Source organism: Homalodisca vitripennis, unplaced genomic scaffold, assembly GCF_021130785.1.
Source record: "Homalodisca vitripennis isolate AUS2020 unplaced genomic scaffold, UT_GWSS_2.1 ScUCBcl_6607;HRSCAF=13900, whole genome shotgun sequence".
Classification (NCBI taxonomy): Eukaryota; Metazoa; Arthropoda; class Insecta; order Hemiptera; family Cicadellidae; genus Homalodisca; species Homalodisca vitripennis.
In genome coordinates this window covers 10505-37374 of record NW_025782751.1, presented here as the reverse complement: position 1 = coordinate 37374, position 26870 = coordinate 10505, and the positions used below count along the sequence as shown (strand labels likewise).

The 26870-nt window shown below is 33.1% G+C and overlaps 2 protein-coding genes across 2 annotated transcripts; both read right to left on the bottom strand.

Annotated features, from left to right (window-relative positions):
- Positions 1 to 2008: 2008 nt before the first annotated feature.
- LOC124373880 (procollagen-lysine,2-oxoglutarate 5-dioxygenase 2-like) lies at positions 2009 to 2777 on the bottom strand. The gene is made up of 2 exons (XM_046832199.1): positions 2691 to 2777; positions 2009 to 2222 (listed from the first exon to the last, which is right to left on the bottom strand). The coding sequence occupies exons 1-2, from the start codon at positions 2741 to 2743 to the stop codon at positions 2024 to 2026; spliced, it is 252 nt and encodes an 83-aa protein (XP_046688155.1). The 5' UTR covers positions 2744 to 2777; the 3' UTR covers positions 2009 to 2023.
- Positions 2778 to 4299: 1522 nt separating this feature from the next.
- Positions 4300 to 25425, bottom strand: LOC124373881 (multifunctional procollagen lysine hydroxylase and glycosyltransferase LH3-like). The gene is made up of 5 exons (XM_046832200.1): positions 25369 to 25425; positions 22460 to 22593; positions 19373 to 19536; positions 17805 to 17981; positions 4300 to 4451 (listed from the first exon to the last, which is right to left on the bottom strand). The coding sequence occupies exons 1-5, from the start codon at positions 25423 to 25425 to the stop codon at positions 4315 to 4317; spliced, it is 669 nt and encodes a 222-aa protein (XP_046688156.1). The 3' UTR covers positions 4300 to 4314.
- Between the last annotated feature and the right edge of the window lie 1445 nt (positions 25426 to 26870).

Genomic DNA, 26870 nt, shown 5'->3' with positions numbered 1-26870 from the left:
ACCTGTGGCTGTGCTAGCAACGTGTCGGGACATACTGTTGACCTGGAGTCCCTAAAATGGCTGTTGCCGTGCAGTCACAGTTCAGTCCTGGCCTCTGTTAAATCAGCAAAGTGATTCGTTAACCAAGATGGAAAACAAGGACAAAGGCTGTGCCATTCTTGTGTCATTGCTCCTAGGTCTGTAAGCACCTCTCCTACTGTAACTGTGCAATAGTCACTGTTCAGTCCTAGGCCTCTGTTAACTCTGCACAGTGCTTCGTTATGCAAGATGGAAACTAAGAATCAAGGTTGTTCCATTCTTGTGTTGTTAATGTCAGTTGTGTGTAAGCATAATGATTTTTGTTGAATTCTGTTATGAAAATTGATTCTTACAAGTTGAAATATTTTTTATGGTTGATAACATGGTGTTTTCCTATTAAAAATGTCACTTTTCTTCTCATACAATTTATTGTAATTTTACTAATCTAGAAATTATTACTAGTTTAGTTGGGATTTGATGTAATTTTCCTCCTCTGTCTGTGTACACAGTAAATTACTCTGATCAACTCTATTGGCGAAACAACTGATGGCTTTATTTCCCATATTGTAAATACAGTTTGTTATAAAAATTTACTTATAATGTATTATTTAGTGGTTATATAATTTCTGAATAGAATGATGTATCAACTGTTACAGGGACTTGTTTATTGGTATCTCGGTTTGTTTATATCCTATTCCCAAAATGAGAAAATTATTAAGTGTTACAAAGTAAAATATTTATAACTATATTAGCATTATTATACAGGGTCATCGAAAAATAATGCCTAGATTTTAAATAACTGTCATAAAAAAACTGATTAAAGGTAATTTAAAGGTTGTAGTCTTAAAAATGTGCGGAAAGAAATAATTTTTTTTTTCATACCTTAGTATGTTTCAATGTGAGCACCGTTCGTTGCCCTGCAGATATCAAGTCTGTAGTCAAATTCCTGCCACGTGCGTCCAATCGTATCTGGTGTAACAGTTAAGATTGCGGAAGAAATTCGCTCCCGAAGATGGTCCAAATCCCGAATCTTTTCTGTGTAAACTATATTTTTTATGTACCCCCAGAAAAAGAAATCCAAAGGGGTAAGATCAGAACTTCTAGGAGGCCATGAAATAGGGGCTGCTCTACCAATCCAACCGTTTGGGAAGCGTGCGTTTAGTGGCAGCGCGTACCTCGCGATGGTAGTGAGGTGGAGCCCCCATCTTGCTGCTAAAAATGATTCGCTGTCCAGTCTGTTGTTCGATATCGTCTGATTGGGGGAACACAAACAGTTCAAGCATGTTCAGGTAAACTAGGCCTGTAATGGTTTTTTCTACAAAAAAGAAAGGTCCAATAACTTTGTCATGAAATAACGCGCACCGCACATTGAGTTTGGGAGAATCACGCACATACTCGTGGATTTCGTTTGGCTGTTGCGATCCCCATAGCGGCGGCGGCGCGTCTGTGGCTGGCTGACCTTGACGATTGCGCAGCTTGTCTGCGCATCACAAAGACAGGGAAACACAATCAGACGAAACTAAAAACAAAACTTGCGTTCACCAGTTATCGTCCAGTGAAAGAATTACTCATTTAAACATGAAAAGGTTTTGATGTTATAATTTTTATTAAATCTAGGCATTATTTTTCGATGACACTGTATAACTGTAATTAGCATAATATTAAAAAGATACTTTTGATTTGTTACTGTACACACACATTAGTTTTTTACATTTTTCTACAACACGCCCAACATTTTTACACTTAAGAGAAGAAATTGCATGTAAATTACAAATTTCCACTATGTGGAGTGAGTGAAAATATTACATTTGATGAGTAGTAGTCCTTTATTGAACCATGTTTAGATTCTATTGGCACTTATAATAAAGCTAAGTCATCCCTACTGGAGTATTTTTAGTTTATTTTAATTTATTTTGAGAAGTGTACGTGGATAGAACTGATAGAATCTCTACCTATCTACAGCACTTACAAACAGTATGATTTATTATATGATTTGGATTGACATTTAACATGAAAAACACTTAACAGACAACAATATGATAATTATTAGCACATCTAGAGGTAAAGGTATCAAAGTAATATTAAAATCTGAGAGGGCTAACCTGTTGAGCTTGATAAGAGCCTTGAGAGTGTTGGGATTGTCCAGGTGAGCAAAACTGTCTACTGACAGCAGGTAGTCACACTCCTTTGTCATGCAATAGTCCCTAAAAAAAACCAATTAAGTATTTACTCTACATTACGTATTCTGTCGATCTATAAAACTAGCAGACTGTTCAATCTAGCAATAGTTCAGGAAATTGTAAAGTAAAGCCGCTTCTGCTGATTAAACACGAGTATTTTAATAACTTACAACTCAATTGGTATCCACCACTTATTACCTAATTTAACCAAAATTTATTTGAATTGACTGTAAAATACAGTGTACATTATTAAGATAGTTTAGACAGTCAAATACAAATCTTGAAATTTCCTCTGATAAATGATGAACCGAGTAATCCTGTCCTTGCAGGCAACCCAATCTCCCTTGTCATAAAGGTGGTTTAAACAGTAATCTTGAAGTTTTTGGTCCTTATTTTCAGTGTTAGAGGTAACTCCTTAGTCATACTTTTGCATATTAAAGAAACTTACTTTGAAATTTTAACTTGACCTTTAAGATGGCTATGTTAACTTACACAGCAAACATTCTGGCATCTGCTTCCTTAATTTCATCTTCTGCTTTGATCATCTTGATTCCGAGGTATTGTTCAAATGCATTGATATTGTCTTCTAAGTTGTTCAACATCTTTGTTATGGTGCACCACCTGCAACATGTTTATCCATCTTCCATTACAGCACAGTACACCATCTGACTGGTCCATAATACCAACTGAACTCAATAACATAACACATTTTAGTAAAACTCAGTAAAAAAGCTATAATAATAATAATAATAATAATATATTTATTATAGTCATTCAACAAAAGTAGTACTGATAATATCACTAATCCAACAATTCTTTAAAAAAAATTACTAGTTTTAAAAGTTATTTCATAAAAAAGACAAAAATTGAAAGTACGTCAAGAATTAAGGAATGCTTGTTGTAATGTACCAAAAGAGTAAAGTAACATTTACAGTCGACATCATCACATGCTACCACTAATTCAGTTATTATTTGGCCAAACACAGCCAAAGAAACTGTTTTATAAATTCCAAAACACCACCAATGAATTTTTGTTGATAAAATCATACTTTTGAAGTTCAACTATTTGGAAAAGAAAGAGATTGTCTGGAGGTGGTCTCAGAAGGGTCCATCACCAAGACTTGTCAGCAAAGAGAGGTCAGATACTTTTTGGACAAACTTGTACTCAAGATTGCATATATAAACAATAGTACAATCACGTACATATCATATTATGTGTTAGAGAAGCAGTTCTCATAAAAAAATAGGTTGTCAATGGAAAACGATTATGAAGGTTGAGCTATATTTTAATCCAATTCTAAGTTATTTTATGTTTACCTGCTTTTTTAATTGCATCAAGAACACTGCTTATACACTGTGATATCCTGTGTTTTTTGGACCATAAGTTACTGCACAATCCTTGTCGGTGTTGCCCAACTATTTTTAAAACAAGTTCAAAATAAATTTCAAAATCTGACATTAAGAAGGACATACTTACAGAGTTAGCAATGAAGAAGTATATTTTGTTCTTAGGGTAATCAAGTTGGAGGAGCTTATCAAATGCTTCTCTGATGAATGGTGTTGGCACAGCCACATGAACAGCAATCACAACGGTTGGGTAATCTGCTTCAGAAATCTATGACATCAAAGTGAACACTATAAATTAATGACCTATTCAGTGCCTTAACTTCTGAGTTTGCTAAATTAATCTAGAATAAAATTTTCTAGAGGTGGAAAGGGAAGCGATAAGTTGAAAAAATATACCATAAAGGAACCAGTTAAATATACAAATCGCTACAAAACTTTTAACATTATCTTTACTTACTTTCTGTATCTCAATATTGTTTTCTTTGCAGCCAATGCAACCTTCCGCGGCTGTCCAGTATTCGGCCAGATAATTGGCCAATGTGTTGAGTTCCAGTTTAGAGATGCCATTGCCATGAAATACCAGAGGCTTTTGTGCCATATACTACATTCAACAGAGTTCCTTGCACAATGTCCACATCATCTGCAACACAAAGCAGGAATATCTGTTGTATCATTCATAGGTAAGAGTTTAGAGATGCCACTGCCATGAAATACCAGAGGCTTTATGCCATACAACACATTCAGCAGAGTTCCTTGCACAATGTCCACATCATCTGCAACACAAAGCAGGAATACCTATTGTATTATTCATAGGTAAGAGTTTAGAGATGCCACTGCCATGAAACACCAGAGGCTTTGTGCCATACACTACATTCAGCAGAGTTCCTTGCACAATGTCCACATCATCTGCAACACAAAGCAGGAATACCTGTTGTATCATTCATAGGTAAGAATATAGAAAATCCACCTCTCCAGACCAAAAAGTACACAACTTCAAATCACCTACATCCACATTTTACAGATTTGTGAATGTTTCAATGAATCAAAATTTACAACATACTTGAATATTAGTAGCAACAATAATTAATAGCTAGTTTATAAAATTTTCATAAAGATTACGACAATATACTTCTTACGAAGTAAGAAACATTTGCTAAACTCCCCCAAAATCCCAAACCACAGCAAATGCGTGTTTAATTGTTAGTTGATGTTGTTTTAGCCTGAAAAGTTTAGTTCCTTTCAATTTTAGTTATATTTCAAAAGTGGTAGCTACAATATAAAAATCCAGTAATTGTGAAATATGTAGTAGTATTTGAATTAATGAATATTTGCTTCTTGAATATGTAGTGTAATATACTACTACTATACACTTTAAATAAATGGTTAAACTTAATTTGTATTCTGATGATTATAGCTAAAATAATAAATAACTCAGTATGATACAAATGTGAACTTTAAGGATGATAAATGATGAAAAAAAAAATGGGTACCGTTTTAGGGTATCTTAAATTAAAATCACGGGACATTAATTGCGATAAAAGATAGGAATAATATTACAGGACTAATGTCTTGTTAATTAAATGTTTAATACGGTTAGTTATTAAAATAACCTAATCCTATAGCCTATTGACAGACGATACGAATAAATGACAACTAACTATGTACAGTACTTATATCTAGGCTATTCGTACGATCTAGAAAATTGTCTCAAATCAAAGATTATTAATATTTCATTAAGCCACTACGTTGGACGCCCAATTTTGTAATATACTACTACTATACACTTTAAATAAATGGTTAAACTTAATTTGTATTCTGATGATTATAGCTAGAAATAATAAATAACTCAGTATGATACAAATGTGAACTTTAATGATGATAAATTGACATTCAGGTTTGAATTTTGAAACAAGATGGAGGATACATTAATGGTAAAGTTTTTTAAATACAGTTCTCAAATTTTAGGGCAGGGTGGTCGTGCTGGCTTAATGAAATAGAAATATTAGGTATTGATTTTTAATAAAAAATATATTGTAATTTGAAAAATAATTTTGTTAAATTTTAATTATATTAATTTTGAATTGTTAGCCAAATTGAATGTTCCTGGGTTTTTATGTTCTTCCAATGGATCACTGTTATAAATTTAAAAGGAATTTTCTCACCCAATTGTCTGTCTTCTGCTTCTCTGTACTTCAGTGATAATATGAATTTAAATAAATTAATCTTTCTTTTGAACCAAATACTTGCTGAATAAAATGTAACCAGTTTTCTTTCTTTAAAATAATAATCTTGCTTCACTTCTTCTATATCCGTCTCTCCTCTCAACTTTTAAAACTCTGCTCTCTTCACTCAACAATCATCCCTGCACACTGTATCACTGACTTTAGTTTACTTTATAACTTTTGAGTTTTCTATGTAATAAGGTGAATTTTGATATATTTAATTTTGTATTTTATTATTCTTTGTATTACAATTTGAGACAATTTATAAATAATTATTCCTTAATTATTTAATTATTATTACTAATAAATTTCTCTAAATTAAATTAAGTATTGAAATGAATGTGAGATGGGTGTATGAAATGAGTCATTACACTAGTTAAGAATAATCTCCATTGACGTTTGATGCACATGTCGATGCAACTTCCATACGAATTGAAACTAGAATGTTAATAACACCAATCTAGATTAGGACATTTATTGTAAAGAGAAAAAAACTATTAAATCTGGTAGCACACTTATCTACAATACTAAGAAACCTAGAGGAAAATTTGTGTTTTCAGAGCTTCATCACTTTATGTGATTTGTTCCCTCATCAGAAACCCTTTTTGTAACAATTTTTGTTAACAGATGAAAGTCTTTTAGACCTTGGTTGGAATAGTATTGTTAATGGTCATTTGTTTGACCATCTTCATTATGCGTGTTCTAACTTGTTTATACAGCATTATACATAATCTTTTAACAGAAGGCTCTTTCAGTGCTTTATCATAGTAAACACATTTCAGTTGACAGTTAAAATGTATTTAGTTCCTTCCAGTGTGACAGGAAATTCTAGTTGAGTAAGGATGGGGAATTAAGGCCACACATAGTATAGTGGTATAGATAGTACTATCTGAGTCAAGACACCTTTGAAAAAGGCGAGACTTCTCTGTTTCCAACCTCTACCACTCTCAGTGGGCAGGCGAGAATGTACTCTCACATTTACCCTTGCAAAAACTCTTAAACACTAAGTGAGACCCACTTACTCCAACAATCATCTTCCGCACTAAAATTGATGTATTGATAAAATTATTTCCTTTCTTTAACATCTAGAAATTTGCAGTTACTGATGGGCTGCTCCTGGAGATATATATTTGGATATCCACATGTTTGTGACAACATTGTACTTTACGGTATCCAGTGTACTGTCTACTAACAGGTACAAAACAGCCAAAAGTGAACACTCCTGAGGCAACATCAACGTAGGAAAGTAAACTTTTTCATCTTTCTATTTTGTACACAGAATTATAACAGCCTAAACCAATTGTTTCAGCTGAATTACTTGCAAATGCTATAAAATTGTACTGTCTATTGACACATACGAGGGTGGTCTGAAAAGTTTCCAACCTAACAAATAAATATAAAAGACATTTTTTTCCAAATTAAAAGATTTTTCCAATGAAGTCTCCTTGTAACTCTACACATTTTTCCTAGTGATGTTCCCATCTCTGTAGCCTGTCCAAATGTTACTTGGCATTCTTATTTGTAAAATAATTATTTACAAAGGTGATTGCCTCTTTAATGAAAAATCTTTGTCCTCAGAGCACAATTTTTTGATGAGGGAACAAAAAGAAGTCGTTTGCGGCTAGATCTGGTGAGTAAGGCGGATCGTCAAGCAGTTCAAACCATAATTCGTGAATTTTCAATGTGGCAGCCGGTCAGGTGTGAAACGGTGTGTTAGCTGGATGAAACAGGATTTTCTTTTTTTGCAAATGCTGCAGTTTTCCCGCAAGTTCTGCCTTCAACTTGTCAAGTAATGATGCATAGTATGCTCCTGTAATGGCTTTTACTTTTTAAAGATAATCAATTAAAATAACTCCATGACTATACCAAAAAACAGTTGCTATCACTTGACCAACCGAAAAACAATTTTTACTTTTTTTGGAGCCCGGTTCTCCCTTTGCAGTCCAATGTTTAGACTGTATTTTTGTTATGGACAGATGGCAAAAGGTGTATCCAAGATTCATCTACAGTAATTAATCGGTTGCAAAACTCGGATTTATTTCACCTTAAATGCGCCAAAAGAGCATTGGAAATGTTCATTAGAACACGTTCTTGGTTAATGTGAGCAAACGCTGCACCCAACGCGCGGGCAGCTTTCCCATGCCTAAATGTTGATTTAATATGAGACAAACATGTTTTTTTGACATGTTCATAACCTCTCCTACTTCTCTCGGCGGTCATCTAGCATCATTTGGTGAAGTTTGGTGATGTTTTCGTTGGTAGTTGCAGTTTTTGGATGTCCCAAATGTTTATCGTCTCCCAAGCTCTTACAGCCACGTTTTAAATTCAGCAGCCCAAAATTTCACTGTGGTAAATGATGATACAGAGTCCCCATACACAGAATCCAACTAATTTTTGATTTGCAAAGGCATATATTTAATGACAGCTCGATACTTGATTTTGTGCATTTTCACAAAAAAAAATAACATCAACTCACTTAAATGACTGTTACATAAAAACTGCGTGTCCAAAATGGCTGAAACTTTTGTGAGTAACTGAACATACAACGAAATTCACTAGCTTTTATTTACAGGTGCTGCCATGTTTACGTTGAGGTCAGAAAACTTTTCAGACCAACCTTAACATAAAATAATCCACATTTTTTTAAAGAAAAAATGTATGGTTAAAAAGGTACTTTTTGAATAGGTATGTTTATATTTTTGAAAGTAATATCTACAACACACTCTTAATTTATACAAGGGATGACAATCATTTTTGAACATTTACATAGATAGGCATGTACAATTACCATATTAATAGTAAAAGTGATGTAATACTGAAAAGTCAGTTATTATTTATTACATTGTTGAGTTTATATTATTATTAGTTCACACTAACCTGTTGTTACAGCTTTATGCAAAACTTATTATTATTATGTTGAAAATGGAGCTTGTATTGGCTACTATTAACTTAATTACAGTTAAGTTAATTTTAAGTATTAGTTTTGTGTGTTTTAAATGTAATAATTAAGTTATTATAATTACTTTACCTGAAAAAAAAAAACACTTAAAACAAATATTTTTACAAAACATGGATTTTACAACAATATTTTCTATAAAACAGCACATTTGTAAGTCCTAAATAACAGCGGACTAGATGATCAATCTTCACACTTTTCGATTGTTGTAAAAAAAAAAAAATGAAATGAAAAATGACTTTATTTACAGAGGCGAAGTTAGGACTTAAAAGTCCTCTCTACCACTTAACCTCCAAACAAATTAAAATATAATCATAACTATTACAACATTGTAATTACATATTGGATTTAACATAATAATGTTATATATATACCAATTATAATTAAAATAAACCATTTCGATTAAACTCTAACATAAATCTCTTTAATGCAACAGGCAACTAATAAAACTACCCTATCCTAACAGCATTCATTCCCCATCCACGCAACTTACAAACAGTTACCCCAAGTGTGACCACAAGAACCACCAACCGTCACTCCCGCCGAGTCCGCAGCAGAAAGGCCCTAACCTCCCTGATTTGATGGAATTTATCTGGGTCTCACTAGGGGTTAGATTTTTAATATTGTTCATTTGTTTATTTTATTCCACTAAATAATGTTAGCAATTAATTTATTTTAACATTTGTATGTAATTATGCTGATGAATTAATGTTCATAATGATGGCAAATTCATTACAGTATGCACTTGTTACTATGTTTTTTGGTTGCTGAAATAGGTCTGGGTTTGGCTGCTAAAGTGACTATCATTAATCAGTCGCTATCAGTCTGCCGATGCGAAAGGTCGTTCCGATAAGCCGCTCTTAGTTTGCCGGTCCGCCTGCGCCTGCCCCGCTCAGTCCTGTCGGCAAGTTTGCTGCTTTGATTGTTAAGTTTATTCGTATCTATGCTGATTTAAAAAATAACTTTCGGTTTTTTTATTTAGCTATTGATATTATTTTTATTTTGAAAATTTATCACAAGTGTGTGACCATGGTTTGTGGTAAGTGTCAGCTAAATACCTCTAACGCCAAGGAGGTAGCCAAGTGTTCGTTATGCAGTGTGGAGTTTCATGCTACTTGTTGTCGGATCCGAACCGTCGCTAAACTTTCGAAGATGTCCGCGAAGGCGCTAACTACGTGGCGCTGTGACGAGTGTGACGTTGACGGTGCTTCCTCTACGAACAGTGACGATCCTATAATTATGGACTTGTTAAAAAAACATTAAACAGGAGATGTCAGATTCCAGGAAGTCCAACAGTGCAAGTTTCGCTTCTTTGGAAAAGACTATGACGTCTGTCCGCGATTCGTTAGAGGAAGTCAAGCTTAAACTTCTCCACCGTTGAGAAAGATAATTTGACGCTTAAAGAAGACTGCGGTTTGCTGAAAAAAGAAAAACCAACGCTTGGCTGAGAAATGTTTCTCAGCTTAAAACGGAGATCGACGAACTGCAACAGAGATCAAGATTGAACAATATTGAAATTTAGGGGTGTGCCGGTAACAAAGGGGGAGGACATTTTATGCCGTAGTCGAGTCGATTGCGAAGGCGATCGGAGTTGTGTTCAACAGGGGAGGAATCTCCATCGCTCACAGGCTTCCGGCTCCCAGAGACAGAAGATTTCACCCCAGCATCGTGGGTCCAGTTTTATCTCCCGATCTATTCGTGGCGAATGGCTGATTGCCGCAAGGAAAAATCGCATTGAGACTACAGATTTAGCACCTTCACTTCAACGAGCGCCGGTGTTCATCAGTGAGCATCTGACCGCACACAACAAGTCCATCCTGGGGGCGCGCCAAGGCGTTCGTTAAATTTGGGAAGCTGGCTTACGCTTGGTCCAGAGAGGGAAGGATCATGGTGAGGAGGACGGCTGATTCTAAAGCCGAGAGGGTCTCATCGTTTGAAGACATCGAGAGAGCGGCAGCATCACCATCACCATCACAGAACACACGGCCAACTCAAGGGATAAGGTGCGAAACTACACCAGCTGGTTCACCGGAGTGAGTTTTGTGAGTTTAATGTAGCAATTAAATAATCCGTTAGTCCTACCAATTGTTATAAACAAAATATTTGTTAAAGTTCATTTGTAATCAATTAGATAGTCTTCCCTTGATTTATTAACTATTTACGTTTTAATTTCTTAAATTTCAATTATAAATAACCATTTTAAGTTGAATCTTTACGGTCTTTTACATGTAAGATGAATTAATTAAATTGAACCTGAATATTTTAGTCCTATTGCACCTACTGTATATGGTGAATACTTTATTAGATGGTCTTGGTAATTAATCAATGGAAAGGTTAAAAAAAAAAAAAATATGTAATCACCACAATCTGTATGTAAACCAAATTGTATTAGCTGTGGCAAAATGTTAGCAATCCAACTAATTTTAACTTTAAGATTGTTTTTATTTATCAATTTAATACATATACTTTGAATTTAATTAACGCTGCTTTGCTAGAACTGGTTATACATTGTATTTCTGTTATAAATTATCTCTAATCGTTCTTTGGGAGTTTTTAGTTAAGTATTTAAATTATGTATATGACATACAGGACTAGTTTCTGTATACATTATATTAAAGTCTGTACTGTATAATTTCTTGAAGTGTTGAACTTTATTTCATTGTAGTACATTAAAAGTTCATTTTTATTTTACCCAGGTGAGTAGGTAAGTGGTTTTAGTTTTGAATTAAAAGTTTTATTTTATCTATATTTTGTTTGGATTAATGTAATGTAAATCAATGTATCAAATGTCATTGCAGTATGGAGAAGAGTATTTTATTTAGTTATCTTACTTTTGGAACATCTGGAATAATTTTGTTGGTAATAATCAAATCAGGAGACTATAAATGGTTTTAATGAATTAGTGTGTACTTGAATATTGGTTTAATATGTTCATGAGTTGATTGAGTATACACACATAATGTATTAATAGGGATATTTTCTTTCTCACTATGGTCTCGAAACTGTTTGTTTCTTGTTGATAACTTCTTCCATGTTGTGAAGATATTTTTTTTGTATCCTTTATCTCTGTATTATAATATGTCTTACTCAGTTATTGTAACTACAATAATCTTAACTTATTAATCTGTATATGGTTAAGAAGTCACAGTATATTCAATGTGAGTAATTGGGAGGGTTACAGATGTGTAATAAAAGTACTTGTAAATCATAGACTTCTCTGAACTTCAAATTAATACCAAATTAAAATTAACAATTAACCATAATTAAACACATAACTATAATCTAGATTTGGTAGTAAATATGTCCTTTTCTTAAATAACATGTTAAAGTAGTTCTAAATTCAGGTATTTCACGCAATTGATTCCAATTGAATACGGTGTATTAAGTGTTAAGTTATGTTTGGGAGTTATGTACGTGTATGATTCTATATGATAACGAATACGTGTGTGTGTGCGTGTTTGTATAATGGTCTTGGTATGTATGTATGTATTTATGTATGTATGACTGAGTGTGAGGTGTGTTATGGATGGCTGTGTGCATACATATTAATGATTTAAACATAATTAAACACATAACTAATAATCTAGATTTGGTAGTAAATATGTCCTTTTCTTAAAATAACATGTTACAGTAGTTCTAAAATCAAGTATTTCACACAATTGATTCCAATTAAATAGGGCTTACTAAGTGTAAGTATGTTGGAGTTATGTACGAGTGTGACTATATATGATATGAATATGTGTGTGTGTGGTGTGTGCGTGTTTGTATGATGGGACTTGGTATTGTATGTATCTGTGTACATGTATATGTATGTATGTATGTACGTGTGTAGGTATGTATGTAAGTAAGACTGAGTGTGGTGTGTTTATGGATGGCTGTATGCATACATATGAAAATATTAACCATAATTAAATACATACCTATAATCTTAATTTGGTAATAAAATTTGTCCTTTTCTAAATAACATGGTACAGTAACTCTAAAATTAAGTACTTCACGCAATTGATTCCAATTAAATAGGGCGTACTAAGAGTAAGTATGTTGGAGTTATGTACATGTATGATTCTATATGATAATGAATACGAGTGTGTGCGTGTTTGTATGATGGGACTTGTTATGTATGTATGTAAGACTGGGTGTATTCATATAATTCTTAAATGTAATAATCATTAAGACTATTAATGTAGTCAGAGATAGTTGAAGAAAAATTATTAAATATAGTGAGCGGGTAGGGTAGTGCGGGTTTGGTGGAAGGAGTGTGCGGGATGAATGACTTTTTGAATGAAGCGATTGATGAATTTAGAGTAGTAAGTCCAGTAGTGTATGAGGATATTGGGGATTTTACTTTTTGGGCGAGAGACGTTGATGGTTCAGACAGCTGTGGTATAACAATTTTTACATGCAAATATTAGGAGTTATTAACAGACACATAGACAAACTCTTATGTATCTTAAAACAGTCTCGGTAATAAGTTCGATATTATTGTTTTAACAGAAACCTGGTTAGATGAAAGTTGTAGTATGGCTGGATGTATGGATGGGTATGATGTGATTATGAACAAACGAAAGAGGAACCAGAATGATGGCGTAATTGTGTGTGTCAATAAATGTTTTCGAGTGGGTGGAGTATGAGGAGGTAAGTATGCATGGGGCCACAAGTATCAGAGTGGATATGTCGGTTGGCGGTGAGCGGCTCAGTTTCCTCGCGGTGTATCGCAGCCCATCCTCAGATTAATGATCTCGATTTATTCATTAATGACCTAGAATTTTATAGCAGCATATAGACCCAGGGACCGAATACACTGGCTAATTGGTGACGTCAATTGCTGCATTTTGCAGGAAAATCAAAGCTTGTTATCACAACGTTATCTTGATGTATTGTACGGTGCCGGTTTTGGTTAGTTGTATAAATATTTCCAACTAGAGTTACGGGCAAATTCATCTAGTTGTATCGACCACATTTTTGTTGATATAAAGAACACAGATCGCATTGAATCGGGCCTAATTAAAATCAAGTATGACAGATCATTATCTTATCGTTACTAAAACTTAGAACAGAAGTACCTATTGTAAGCAATATAAATAACAAACATTGACAAATTTGATAAAGATTTGGTCTGTAGATGCATTTCTGAGCAGAATTGGAACTTAGTAACGGGTTTAGATTGACGTAAATTCAAGCTGTAATGTTCTTGTCGAAATACTTCAGACCATAATGGAAAAATCAAAAAAGTCTCAATTTTGCTCGGCTAGGGAACGAAAAATTAAGCCTTGGGATCACAAATAGTTTTAATCAAATCGATTAGATTTAGAGATAAATTAAGTCAACGCTGCAAAAGAGAACCATTTAATACAGTGCTACTTAAAAACTTCAAAAACTATAGAAATATCTTAAATAAAACAATTAAAAATGCAAAGTGCCAATACTACAGGAGGAATATCTGTAAAGCGGGAAACAATAGCAAATTACTGTGGAAAAAACATTGGAGAAATTACAGGCACTGTGACTAAAAAGACCATTTTACGATTGAACAATTTTTATCGAACAAGAATAATTATCTTGAACTCAGACATTATCAATGTGGCGAATACTTTTAATGAGTATTATGTAGGAGTGGGAGCTGATCTGGCCAGCGCTGTCCCCTCCTGTGGCCGAGTGTGTAGTAGACGACGACATGCACAGGGTGGACTCTGTATTTCAGCTGGAACCTGTCACTGAGCAGGATATTGTAAAAGTAGTACAAGACATGCGAGGTGGGTCCGCCCCTGGGTGGACGACCTACCAGTTTGGTCTATAAAAAGAAAACATCCAAGTTCTTAAATTTCCACTTTCACACGTAATAAAATAATAGTTTTAGACAAGGTTATTTATCCGGTCGCGTTTAAAAGTGGAAAAGTCATCCCAATATATAAAGGAGGTCCAAAAAAATCAGTGCATTAGTTTCAGGCCTATCACTCTTGCAAGTGTCCTCGCCAAGATTTTAGAAAAGTGTGTTAGAAAAACAATTTCAAAATTACGTGACGAATCATGGATTTCTGTATGGAAACCAATTTGGCTTTCGGAGTGATAAAAAACCTGAATGATAACTTATTTCATTTACAAAAAAAATTCATGATGCAGTTGGGCGTAATAAGAAAGTATTAATAGTATTCAATAGATCTAGCCAAAGCCTTTGACACAGTCAATAGAGTAGTTACTAGTAAAAAAATTAGTTTGTATAGGTGTTAGAGGTACGACTTTGGAATGGTTTAAAAATTTACCTAAGCGAGAGAGTTATCAGGTTGTCTCAATTTTAAGGTAATCACAGTTTAACAAAACAGGTTGAATATGGTGTTATTCAAGGTAGTGTACATTAGGACCACTTTTGTTTCTAATTTATATAAACAATATTGGTAAAATTAACCTTTTAGATGGCAGATCTTTCTATATGCAGATGACACAGCCTTGTTGTTTGAGGGATCCAGCTGGGGGGAAGCATATGGAGCGGCGGAGCGGGGGCTGCGCACTGTCAAGCAATGGTTTGACCAAAATCAGCTCACGGTCAATTTACATAAAACCCAAGTGTATGGCAATATCATTGAGAGCTGACGGAGATCCTGTGAACCTTACCTTGAAACTCCATACTTGTGCAGGCCAGAATGATTGTGACTGCGAAACTGTTGAAAGAGTGTCAGATTACAAGTACCTCGGTGTAATATTTGATAGTAGACTTAAGTGGACAGCTTCATGTGCAATTGTTAAAGAACAGATTGAGAAAGTTTATTTATATATTTTCTGTTCTTAATAAAATATTAACACCAGCTCTGATGAAAACAGTTTATCACGCATATGTACAATCATTATTACAATTTGGTATCATTGCTTGGGGCGGAGCATATAAAAACTATTCTTCTACCATTACATACTTCACAGAAAGCCATTATGAAAGCGGCATTACAAAAAACCAACTAGTTACTCATCTGAATTATTATTTAATGAGTTCAAGGTTTTTAATATAACTCAGTTATATGCAAGAACAATAATCTTATATATTTTTTAAAAATCAAGAAAATATTTTCAAAAAAACCAACCACCCGTACGTTACAAGAAATCAGATTAACTCGGGTATTATAACACCAAGAATCAATAAATCCATAAATTTTACAGACACTTATTATATAGCTAGTACTGTTTTCTCAAAATTACCCCACCAAATGAAAACCCCCGGTCCATGCAGTTATATTCATATAAGAAAATAGTTAATAATTGGCTAATAGAATTAGGTAGAACAGGGGATAGATAATCTCTTTAAGTCCACTTACAGGGCAACTTAAATGCCGGGGTACTTACGTATCTCGGTTTTTGTGTGTGGGTGTCTGTTTGTCTGTGTCAGCCTGTTTTGTGTGTGTGTGCCTGTTTTGCGTGCATGTGATTGCGCTTGTGTCTGTGTATGTGTGTCTGTCTGTGTGTATGCGTGCGTGCGTGTGCGTGTGTGTGTGTGTGTGTGTGCGTATGCGTGCGTGTGTGCGTGTTCGTTGTGCGCGCGCGCGCGTGTGTGTGTGTGTGAGTTGGCATGTGTGTGACCTCTAGAAAGGATGGGTGTATTCGCAAATTAGGTGGTACTAGGTAAACCTTGTGTTTGTTTCTGTTTATGAAATCAATCGTGCGTGGAATGATGTTTGCTATTTGGAAATGAGTTACGCAGGTCAAACGATTTATGCCCCATATGGTTTACAGTTTTTAATACATATTTGTGCCTTGCTATAGTTAGAGCCACAGTCTGTGCGGCCACATATATTGCTTCTGTTATTTCCACTTTAATCAGAGAATGTGTAAAATTGCTGCTAATTGTTGATATATCACTTAGTTACTGAATGTGGACTGATTGGACTCGTTCTCGCGCACAGGTTACGACCCATGCGAGGATCTCATTTCTATACATAGTTACTATGGCTGTTCAATGTATTGCTTATGGCTGGAAATAAATGTATTTCTTTCTTTCTTTCAAACAATAATATCAAACAGCATTTTGGTACTACATACATTTACAATGAAAATGAAATAACAGAATAATGGAAAATCAGGTTAGACAGTAAAAGATGGAGGTGGGAGTCTTAGCAGAATTTAAGAGAATGGAAGGGGTAAACTATGAGTAGTATGCTTTGTTTTATGTAGGAGGACCACCTGCTCTTGACAAGAACAAGAATAGGAGAAGAAGGTCACTGGAACGTCCCACAAGGTTGGTTAGAGATGTCTTGAGTCACAGGTTCACAGTATAATGTAATTTGAGAGTCTGTTCATACACCCACAGAAACGAGTGATAGTAAGTTTTGCTGGAAATCCACACTGGACACGGAACAAAAGAGGACCTGTTTATGTTGCCATAATGATTACTCAAAAAGAGGTTTTAAAGAAACTTCAATTGTAAAGATAGCCTAAGAAAACAACGAGAGTGCTGCAGGCTATACAAAGTATGGTTACATATACTTGGAGCTGACCTGCTTCAGAGGTTGAAAAACAACTGACTGCCAAAGAGTCCGAGACACTGTGTTATTTTTTATTATCTGCTATACGGGTAGATAAGATTGCTAAGACATACCTTGCAGTCTTTTACTCCAAACACGAACTAAGTTTGAAGTTTGTTTTTAACAATTGAAGGATTGTGAATGAATGGAATTTTCTCAGGACATTTGCCATCTTTCACTGATACCAGAACATGCCATAGGTGGTTGGTTGGCAAATGCAGACCTATTGTGACCTGTATTCTGTAGTTCAGTTTTAAAAATTTACAGTTAGTGGAGTTGGCACACAACATGGTGGTTGTGAACGCTCTGTTATGATTTGTTTATTTTAACCTAGATTAAATTCTGTGTTATTAGTTATTCATCTGAAGAAGAGATCAGATTGCAGATTTCGAAAAGTAGTGTTACTGATTTTTTGTATCACTGAACGATGGCAAAAGTCCGGAAGAATCATGTTTCCTTCATGAACTAAGTGCAGCACTTGTCACGATTGTTTAAAACTACATAATCAAATGAACAACAAACAGTTGTATACTTAAAAACTGTGCATTATATTAAATGTTTGACTCGTGTACAGTACCTATGGCTCCATACAGATTTTGGAAGATGGCTGCCTTGTGATCTAGCTTTATATGATGCTTCTCTCTGATGTTTTTGTCAAGGAAAAGCTTTGTGTAGTAGAGCTGATCGTCGTCAGTAGCTTTTAGTTCATGAGATGACAGAAGTTCGTACAGCTCACTGGCATATCCAATTATACCTAACAGAACCATATAAATTAATATAACACTGAATGAAGAACTCTTGGAGCAACTGAAATTTTGAAATGCAATGTAAATAATAATAACAACATTGTTTCCTACATAAATATATATTTTGTGCGAGGCTTTTTAAAATAATTTTGTCCTAATGGCAACTCCACAAATAAATATCTGAGCTTTTTTTTCAATTTAATTTTTTCCCAGATCTCACACCATGACGGCCAAAAAGGTGGGAGGTCTACGGTGTGTCAGCAGTAGTTGATCACACATACTCCTCACTACATTTCTCACTGCTGAGTTCAAGTAGCTGACTACTTGTAGCGGGGAATACAAGTGATAGACTACTGCGCACATCGCTGACCTGCAACGCGTCTGGCTATCATGGCGTGAGATGGAAAGGTTGAGAAAAGAACGACTCTTGTACATTTGTGAGCTAGGATCCATAAAAATAAGCATGCTAGCATTAAAATGCATGGTTTTATACTATAGTTGACTCATAGCTGTGTGAGTGGCTGTAGAAAAGTAGTATTTTAGTCCCTCTTTCACAATTATATAATAAAATGTTTTACTTGTACTTAGTTTAAAAAATTCCAAAACGTTCTTTACTTTCTGAATTGCTTTTGTTGATTAAAAAATTGTTGTATATTGTACAAATGAATGCTCGTTTCTTGTCTTGAAGTGGTAATAATGTTGTCAATAAGTTGTGTGGTGCAACATTTAGAAATAGCAATATCTTTTATGTACTTAAATTATTTGCTATAGTTGTCAGTATAGAGTGGTGTACATGTACTTGTGTACTAATGTGTTTAAATCATCAAATAAAACTTACCCCTTTTTGTAGAAGTGAGTGGTTAGATTTTTTGACAAAAATCTATTTAAGTGTTTTCTGTATACATCCAATTCAAATTTTGTTTGGTTTCTAATTGAAAAAAATATTTATAAATGTTATACTACACATAACATAGTTATAATGGTATGATGAAATACTTGGAATGACTTCCACAAAATATAAATTTATATTGAAAAATATGCTTATTATTAGTTAAATAAAATTTTACATTGTCCAATTTCTAAAAGAATCCTTCATACATACTTCAAATTAAATATTTGTTACAAAACCATGACATTTCATTAATTTGGTTATTTATTTACGATTTTCGATAAAAATTTAAGACACATCACACAATCGCTATTATTTGTTTGTTTACTGATCAACTATTTGTTGTAAATAGTTGTGCACGATTATACACAATCATAGAAATAGAATGTACAAAGTACAAATTGCGTAGCTTCTGATACATCGGAAGTTCAATGAAATTCTTGTAAAATTTAACTACTTTGCTAAAACTTAACTAATTATTTTCTGTAGTCTAGCTTAAAATGTACTAACCTCCAGAGTTGAGATACTTGTAGCGGGATTCAGTGACTGGATACTGATCCGCCAAGCTGCGGTCAGGCCAACAGTTCGACTCAGCTGCAAACACCAAGCGAGCGTCTAGTGCTCGGAACTGCTTCACAATATCGGATTGTGGTCCCAGCACCAACACATCGTAGCTGCATAAACCATGATACTCTAAGTAGAATGTACTTTACAGTATATCCGTATGGAATTAAATATTAAATTAATAGAAACCTAATATATAATTATATATATATATATATATATATATATATATATATATATATATATATATATATATATATATATATATATATATATATATATATTGAGGCTGTTAATTTATAAACTAAAATGATAAAAATACATAATTATGATAACAATACTAAACTCAAGTTAGTAGTATTGGTAGGTCAAGGTCAAGCTTTGAAGATAAACATAATGTAACATTAAAGAGACCGATCAGCTGAATAAAGCTAAATTGTTTGAAACTTAAACTTGTCTCACCATTTCTATTTCAGTTCATCAAAGATAGTGATATTAAATAAAAATTTACATATTAAATATTTTAAACATTATCATAAATCTTATTTTAAGCCCCCACATTAACTCTTGTTATACAGATTTGGATTCATTAGATCATATAGGTAGCTAAGAATCACCTTGGATATGTTGATGTGGGTCTAGTCATCTGCTTCTTAAGACATAACATGGCTTTTTAGTGCTACAGTTTGAAAGTTTTGTTTTGTGTGTAAAATGGGGAAAATGGCTTTACAGTACAATATAACTATACTATAGGATAAGTATGATTATTTAGAACAATAAACAATTATATGAACAAAGATTTTATTAACTTTTTTTACTTGAAATTGTGAAAATATATCCAATAATATTGCACACATTAATATATGAGATAGTCTGCACCATATGTAAAATATCAAGATAAATAGAAAAATACAGTTTAAGAACAAAATTTTCCACAACATACATTTTTTTTATATTTGAAGACAATTTATTGTTAAGAGCTTTGATCACATCTTTTGGATATTATAACTTTTGAGCAAAAGAGCAAGCTAAGTAAAGGAAACAAGTGTTGTCTCTGCTGTTCATGATCTGGATAGCTGTCAACAGACAGGCTCTTAAGATTACTGGCAGACTTCTTGTTTGAGTAAATAAATACTAAGATAGCAGTCAAAGCAGCTTTATCAGCTGGCAGGATTGAGCCTTTGGTAGCAAGGTCAGCCACTATTGCTTAATATTACCATTATTCACTGTGCCCACCAATAATATATAGTCTATTCATTGATTAAATATTTATTAATCATTGTAATCGTTTGAACACTTGTAACTATTGTTGACATTTCTTCTTTAAGAGCCAGATGATGGAACCTGATAATACAATAAAAAAGAAAGAAATGTAGAAAACTTTGCAGAACAGATTAAGTGCTTGAAAAATGAAAATGAATACCTAAAGAGTGTGTATATGAAATCCAACAACTTGTTAAATGTAGCTGAAAAAGTTATATACCGGATGACACGATAACTTTTTATTTTGATCTGATATTCATAAAATTCTTGCAAACCAACCATAATGTATTCCTGATGAATCCTTCCAAGGCACACGCCATTAAGTCTTTTGAATATTTCAGTACAATCCTTGATCCCCTCCAAATTAAAAACAAAGACAATAATATGCCAATCAATGACTGCACCAACTCAGAGAAAGAGGGAGGTAGTCACGGGAGTCTCCTAATTTTCAACAAAAGGATAGAAAAATTCTTTTATTACGACTCTTTGAAAAATCTCTACCTAAAATATGCAGAAGTTGTTGCAAAAAAGTTGTCCACTTATCTGTATGACAACCTCAATCCTTCTTTTTCACTGTTACAATCAGTGACTTGCCATGAATTTTAAATACACAACCAATGCTGATGACGTAATCCTTAATAACCTAATGAATCTTGAGGCAATGCAATTATGGAAGATGCAAAACATCTCACCATTTATTGGTTTTCAACAAATAAACTTCTTCGCAATACAGAAAAAAAAACCCAAAAGGTTCTTTTAAGCTTGAGCCAGTAGATTTGTTAGGTTTTAATGTTGACAGTAAGCTGAATAATACATAGCATTAATAAAAGGCTAAAGAGAGTAAACTACGTAATCTGGAAACTCAAGAGAATTCTTGAAATTAGCTATCTAAGAATAACATATTACAGTTTTATTTCAATCTCATATTGCGTGTGGAGTTGCTGATCTGGAGTCACTCTCATCACACAAATGAAATTTCATTGTTATACAAAAAGGTCATTAGGACTATGAGCAGAGCTGGCTCACGAGAACACTGCTGTTCACTGTTTGCTAGCATGAGAATTCTTACTATTTATAATCTGTAAATATATTACATACTGCTTTTTACAAAATCCAATTTACATAATTTAACTACCAGGCAGAATATATACAATATTATAACACTCGTAACAAAGAAAAAATTGATGTTCCCGGTCACGGACTTAGTAAACGGCAAATTCTGTATAAATAAATTCACAATTAAATTTTTCAACAAACTTCCTCTTTCAGCAAGAACCATTCCATTGAACAAATTTAAAATAGTTTTTGGTATGATTGGTTATTAGAGAATCCTTTTTATTCAATTCAAGAGTTTTTGGATAGAAATGAACATATAAATATGACATGAATATGATGTATTGTATTATATTATATAGATATTTATTAGTTTAAGGTTCTTACTTTATTGACAATGCCTATTTTAATATGTAAATGTGATAAATGGCAATAAAGTATTTCATTTGATTTGTGTATTTGATACATTTTCCAAATTTGGCCACATGGTTAAAAGTATGTGATTTATGTCATATGCATGATTTATACATAATTATTTAAAGTGACCTGAATGTTGTCTATAATGCTTTGTAAATTTTATAAGTAGTTATGTTCCAAAAATGGACAAAAAAAATGTTATAATCTTGTAAGTATGAATGAATACTTGTGTTATTTGGTAAATGTAAATAAATTTTACCACACATGAAGTGTGGTGTTGTCCAAGATCTGAGAAAGTACCTGTCAGTAAACATGACGATTTTATTGCTGTCTGAAGCATAACGTTTGAGGGCCTTCCTTAGCATCAAGACCTTGTGTCCTCCCCCAGTACCCTTCATGTCTCCTCCCTCCCACTGCTTGCCCAGCCCCAACACCTGCAAAATGTCATATTACAACCTTCAGATTACAAAATATTCTTTACAGTATGTTTTAAAAGTAGAAAATATGGTAAGATAAAAAACAATTTTTTAAGGCCATAGCTTTTATTGGGTTTTACACTAAATCAAATACCTAGAAATAAAAAGAGGAATTATATTTATATTTTTTTTATTTTCATGTCAATAATATTACTTTAAAACCTCATGTTTGTTGTAACATTATTAAAATGTTTAGTAACAAACAGCTTTTAATAAGTTATAGAGTGGTGAAAGGGGAACTTTACAAAATAAAAATTGCAATAGCTTAATTAAAATACTTTTTTAATTAACCCTTTAGGGGTTTTTACCCATGTGATAGGCTTGATTAAATGCGCGTGTCAACAAACATGTTTTAAACAGCCTAAATTTTATTATAATACACTGAGTTATATATAATTTTAATTTGTATATTCTAAGGAAGTGGAAAATAATGGTATAAGTGTATTACCCAAATCTTATCATTCATTGTATTCTGTTGAATGTTCAAGTTAACTTTTGCAAAAAAGATTTTCAAATTCTCACGACTACTGCTTTACTATACACATAATAGTTAAGTGTGAAATAACAGTTTTGATCACTTTTTTATGTACATTCAGAAAAATTAGACATATACCTGTATGGCTCAATTCATAAAAATAATCTATACATACAGTAAAAAACAATGTGTGCCAAGTTTGGATCGTATACTTCTCAATACTCCCAGAAGAATACTCCTTTAATGATACATCCGAATCATATTCCAACACATTTATATAACTAGTATCTTCTACATCATATTTTTCATCTAAAATGTAAAAAATTTTATGTGAACCAAAAGTTTTATCCATTGCAACTAAATAGTGCACAGCTCAAAACAATAACACAGTAAGACACCATTAATGTACAGCTGTGACAATAATCGAAAACAACTACAGTAGTTGAAAAAATTGATATATAAACTACTAAAATATTTTATTTTCATAGGGGATAAAAAAAAAAACTTTAAGAATTTCATGATTAAGATACTATATGGAACATCGGATTTGGATATGAATTGGTGAAGGAACGTTGTTGTTCAAAGTGCTATATAATCGTCACACTCGCAACAATATCATCCGGGCAGAGGATATAATCATTAAGACCAATACTATTATCACTGTGAGTGTTAATAAGAATATTATTTTTAATGGATGGTTGTATATTGTGAAAAATCTACACATTTAGTTTATTTAAGAAAAATACAAAATTAAAAAATATAAACCGATTCAGTTTATTTAAGAGAAAATACAAGTCAAAATCTGAAGTCTCACTTTCTGATAAATAGATAAGCAGATACAACTGGTGTTATAAACCCTTGCTCAAGTGACCTTTCCATGTCACAAGAACACAATGTCAGGACAGTTGAGTGGTCTTCTTCACTTTGTTTCTGAACGTGGAGCAATGATCTCACACTGTTTCAGTTTCTGCTCCAGACCTTTGATGTCTGTAAATCTGGTGCATTTGTCTGTGGCAGATCAAAGAAAGATTGGGCATAGGCGAGTGGTAAGTGAAGCCAGCAAAGTTGTTTCACCAGTGAAGAGAGGGGAGAGAATAAGTATCAATGGTTGTACTGCACTATTTTACTAATTTCTCTACTGTAAAATTTACAGTATACTAATGTTAAGTACACTTAAACAAAGGTAGATAATTTGAAAAACAGTAGTAATAAATTTTCTGTTATTTAAATATTTTATGCAAACAACAAAACAACTTAATAATCTTAAATGAATGTTGTTGATGATTGTTAGTTTTAAATATTTAAATTTATTATGTTTCATACAAAAATTGTGTAATATATAAACACTTATTTGTTTTCATTATCCTTTACAACTCATTTAACGAAAAAAGTTATTTTTCTCCTTAACAGGTTTGTTATGGTCGCAAATTATCATTCAAATAATCTATTAAACCATAGTTATCAAATTATTTATCCTCAGTTTAATTGATTAATTAATTAATTTCCTTTCAATGGCAACACCAAATACAATACACAAGTTCTGTTCAAAACAATATTGTAACTTTTGCTTTTTTCTCTTAAAAATTATCTACTTACTCATCAATCTCAATTTTGTCTTTTTCAAATTAATTCCCATTAGATATATACACTTTTACCAACGTTTCTTCTTGAAGTTCTTTTTTTAAGGACTTTTGATTGCTTAAAAACTAAGCGAGTTATGGGGAAAAACCAACATCACATTTTTGTAGAAATTAGAACATGTATATTAGTATAGTGATGAATACACATAGTGGCATAGTGAAACACTGCTAACCCCCGAGAAGGGGTGGAATCCACCCCCAGGGAAAACACAAACCCCGGCACAGGGTAGACTTTGAAATAGATGACGATTAGATGATTAGAACCTAAATCCAAGTTTTTAACTGATGAAAATCGATGCTGTATGGGACAAATACACAGTTTACACTTTTTTTACCATCATTGACTGGACTGCAATGTTTTCATCTATTCTTGATGTGCTGGGGCGTCGTTCACATCTTCTTGGCCCTAAGAGAACGTTTTATACCACAGATAAATGTTGCTTCGGTCCAAGGTAGCTTCTCCATAAGTTACAGTCAATATTCGGAATGTGTCCATGCACTTAATTTGGTTTTTTAACACAGAATTTGATACAGATTCTTTGATCTACTTTTTCGAATAGACAAAAATTTCTAGACAAGACATGAAACATGCAAGCAAATCAGCTGTCAACAACTAACCGAACATTCAAAATGGCCGTACTTGTTGTCATACATTAGAGACATGTGTACCAACATGCCATAAAAAACAAATATACGTAACCTGTGGAAATTTAAGTATTGATATTTTTGTAACAGACCTCGTAATGGCAAGATAAACTATACACTGATAACAAGATAGATATTATAACTAGTAACAAGATACATTTATAACAATAAAAAATAAATAGCAGAACAATGGGTAAAAAGTAATAAATAATTATATAACAAATCCTCATCAAAACTTAATTGATTTTATAAAAAAAAACAAAAAAAAAAAAACAGAACTAATTTTGATGGTGTTAGAAGTAAATATATTAATGTATTGAATATAATACAGATCCCGCACTGACTCGACACTAAAAAATAGTCCACATGTAAAAATGTAAATAAGAAAAAATTAAGTGGAAAAGACTTAATGGGCTACTCTGATAGCAATGTAATAGACAAAAAATACTGGGGAGGTGCGTCACAGCATGGCCCAGGTGGTAGACTCATGCATAGCGACAGCACACTTCTGACCTCATTTGTAGCAAATCTTCGTCATTTATAAAAAAAAGAAGAATAAACATGTTCATTCTGATCCTTTCCAATAATTTTCCTGCTAACTTAATCGCCTGACCAAATAAATACAAACACATTTTTTCACAGAATGACTTTTGTTTTTTTGTAGTTAAGAAATGTTTTATTTACTAATGTTCATAATGTATTGTAATAAGATGAAAAGCAAACTAGACTTTTGAAAATGCTGACTATTATGCCAAAGTACTTCTGCACACAATTAAAAATTTTCATTACAATGAATTGTAACTAAATATGCTTTACAACAGTGGTTATGAAACAACGTATTATAAGTTAAGCGTCGGTTTTGGACATTATTTCAATGCAGAGCCAAAAGGTGGAATGGAGCTGAACTGAATATCTGCATTGTTTTAATGTTTTCACCAATAAGAAAGGGTGGTTCGGCTCCAACTGCTGTAATGACGCTTATATGAGAATGCTCAGTCTATTCCTTTCTTTGGTCTGTGGTGATAGTGAGCATTGATCTATAGCTTTCAATTCCACCTTATTAATTGTATCAAACAATGATGCATAAGAAGATTCATTTATTCTCTTATAGACATGAACTCAACTAGAAATATTGTTCCGCACTTTATGGTTACAAAACATGGGTCCAAAAACACTCGATAAATGTTTTGATTTTAGTGAATATATAAAGTGAAAATAAAATCATAACAATCCGCCAACAATAAAACAATAATATTTTAGTCAGGAATTTATTTTGCTGCAGTATGCTCTATACAACACATAAAAATGTTACAACAGATTTGTAACTGGAATCTTATATAGTACACAGTACACACAAATCATTATTGAATAAACACACATCTATGTGACAAGAGGTTAAATAAATTAATCTTTTAAGTGGACAGAATACAACCACTCACATAGAACCCACAATCCGATGAGCTGGTCATATGTAA

Excerpts from the sequence above, each read along its gene's own strand:
- LOC124373881 (XM_046832200.1), bottom strand. The coding sequence starts at position 25,425 with ATGTTGGTACACATGTCTCTAATGTATGACAACAAGTACGGCCATTTT. Across the intron at positions 22,594-25,368 it reads ACGGCCATTTTGAATGTTCG|GTGTTGGGGCTGGGCAAGCA; the intron begins GTTAGTTGTTGA and ends GACATTTTGCAG. Across the intron at positions 4,452-17,804 it reads AAATCTGTATGGAGCCATAG|ATGATGTGGACATTGTGCAA; the intron begins GTACTGTACACG and ends TTTGTGTTGCAG.
- LOC124373880 (XM_046832199.1), bottom strand. The coding sequence starts at position 2,743 with ATGATCAAAGCAGAAGATGAAATTAAGGAAGCAGATGCCAGAATGTTT. Across the intron at positions 2,223-2,690 it reads GATGCCAGAATGTTTGCTGT|GGACTATTGCATGACAAAGG; the intron begins GTAAGTTAACAT and ends GGTTTTTTTTAG.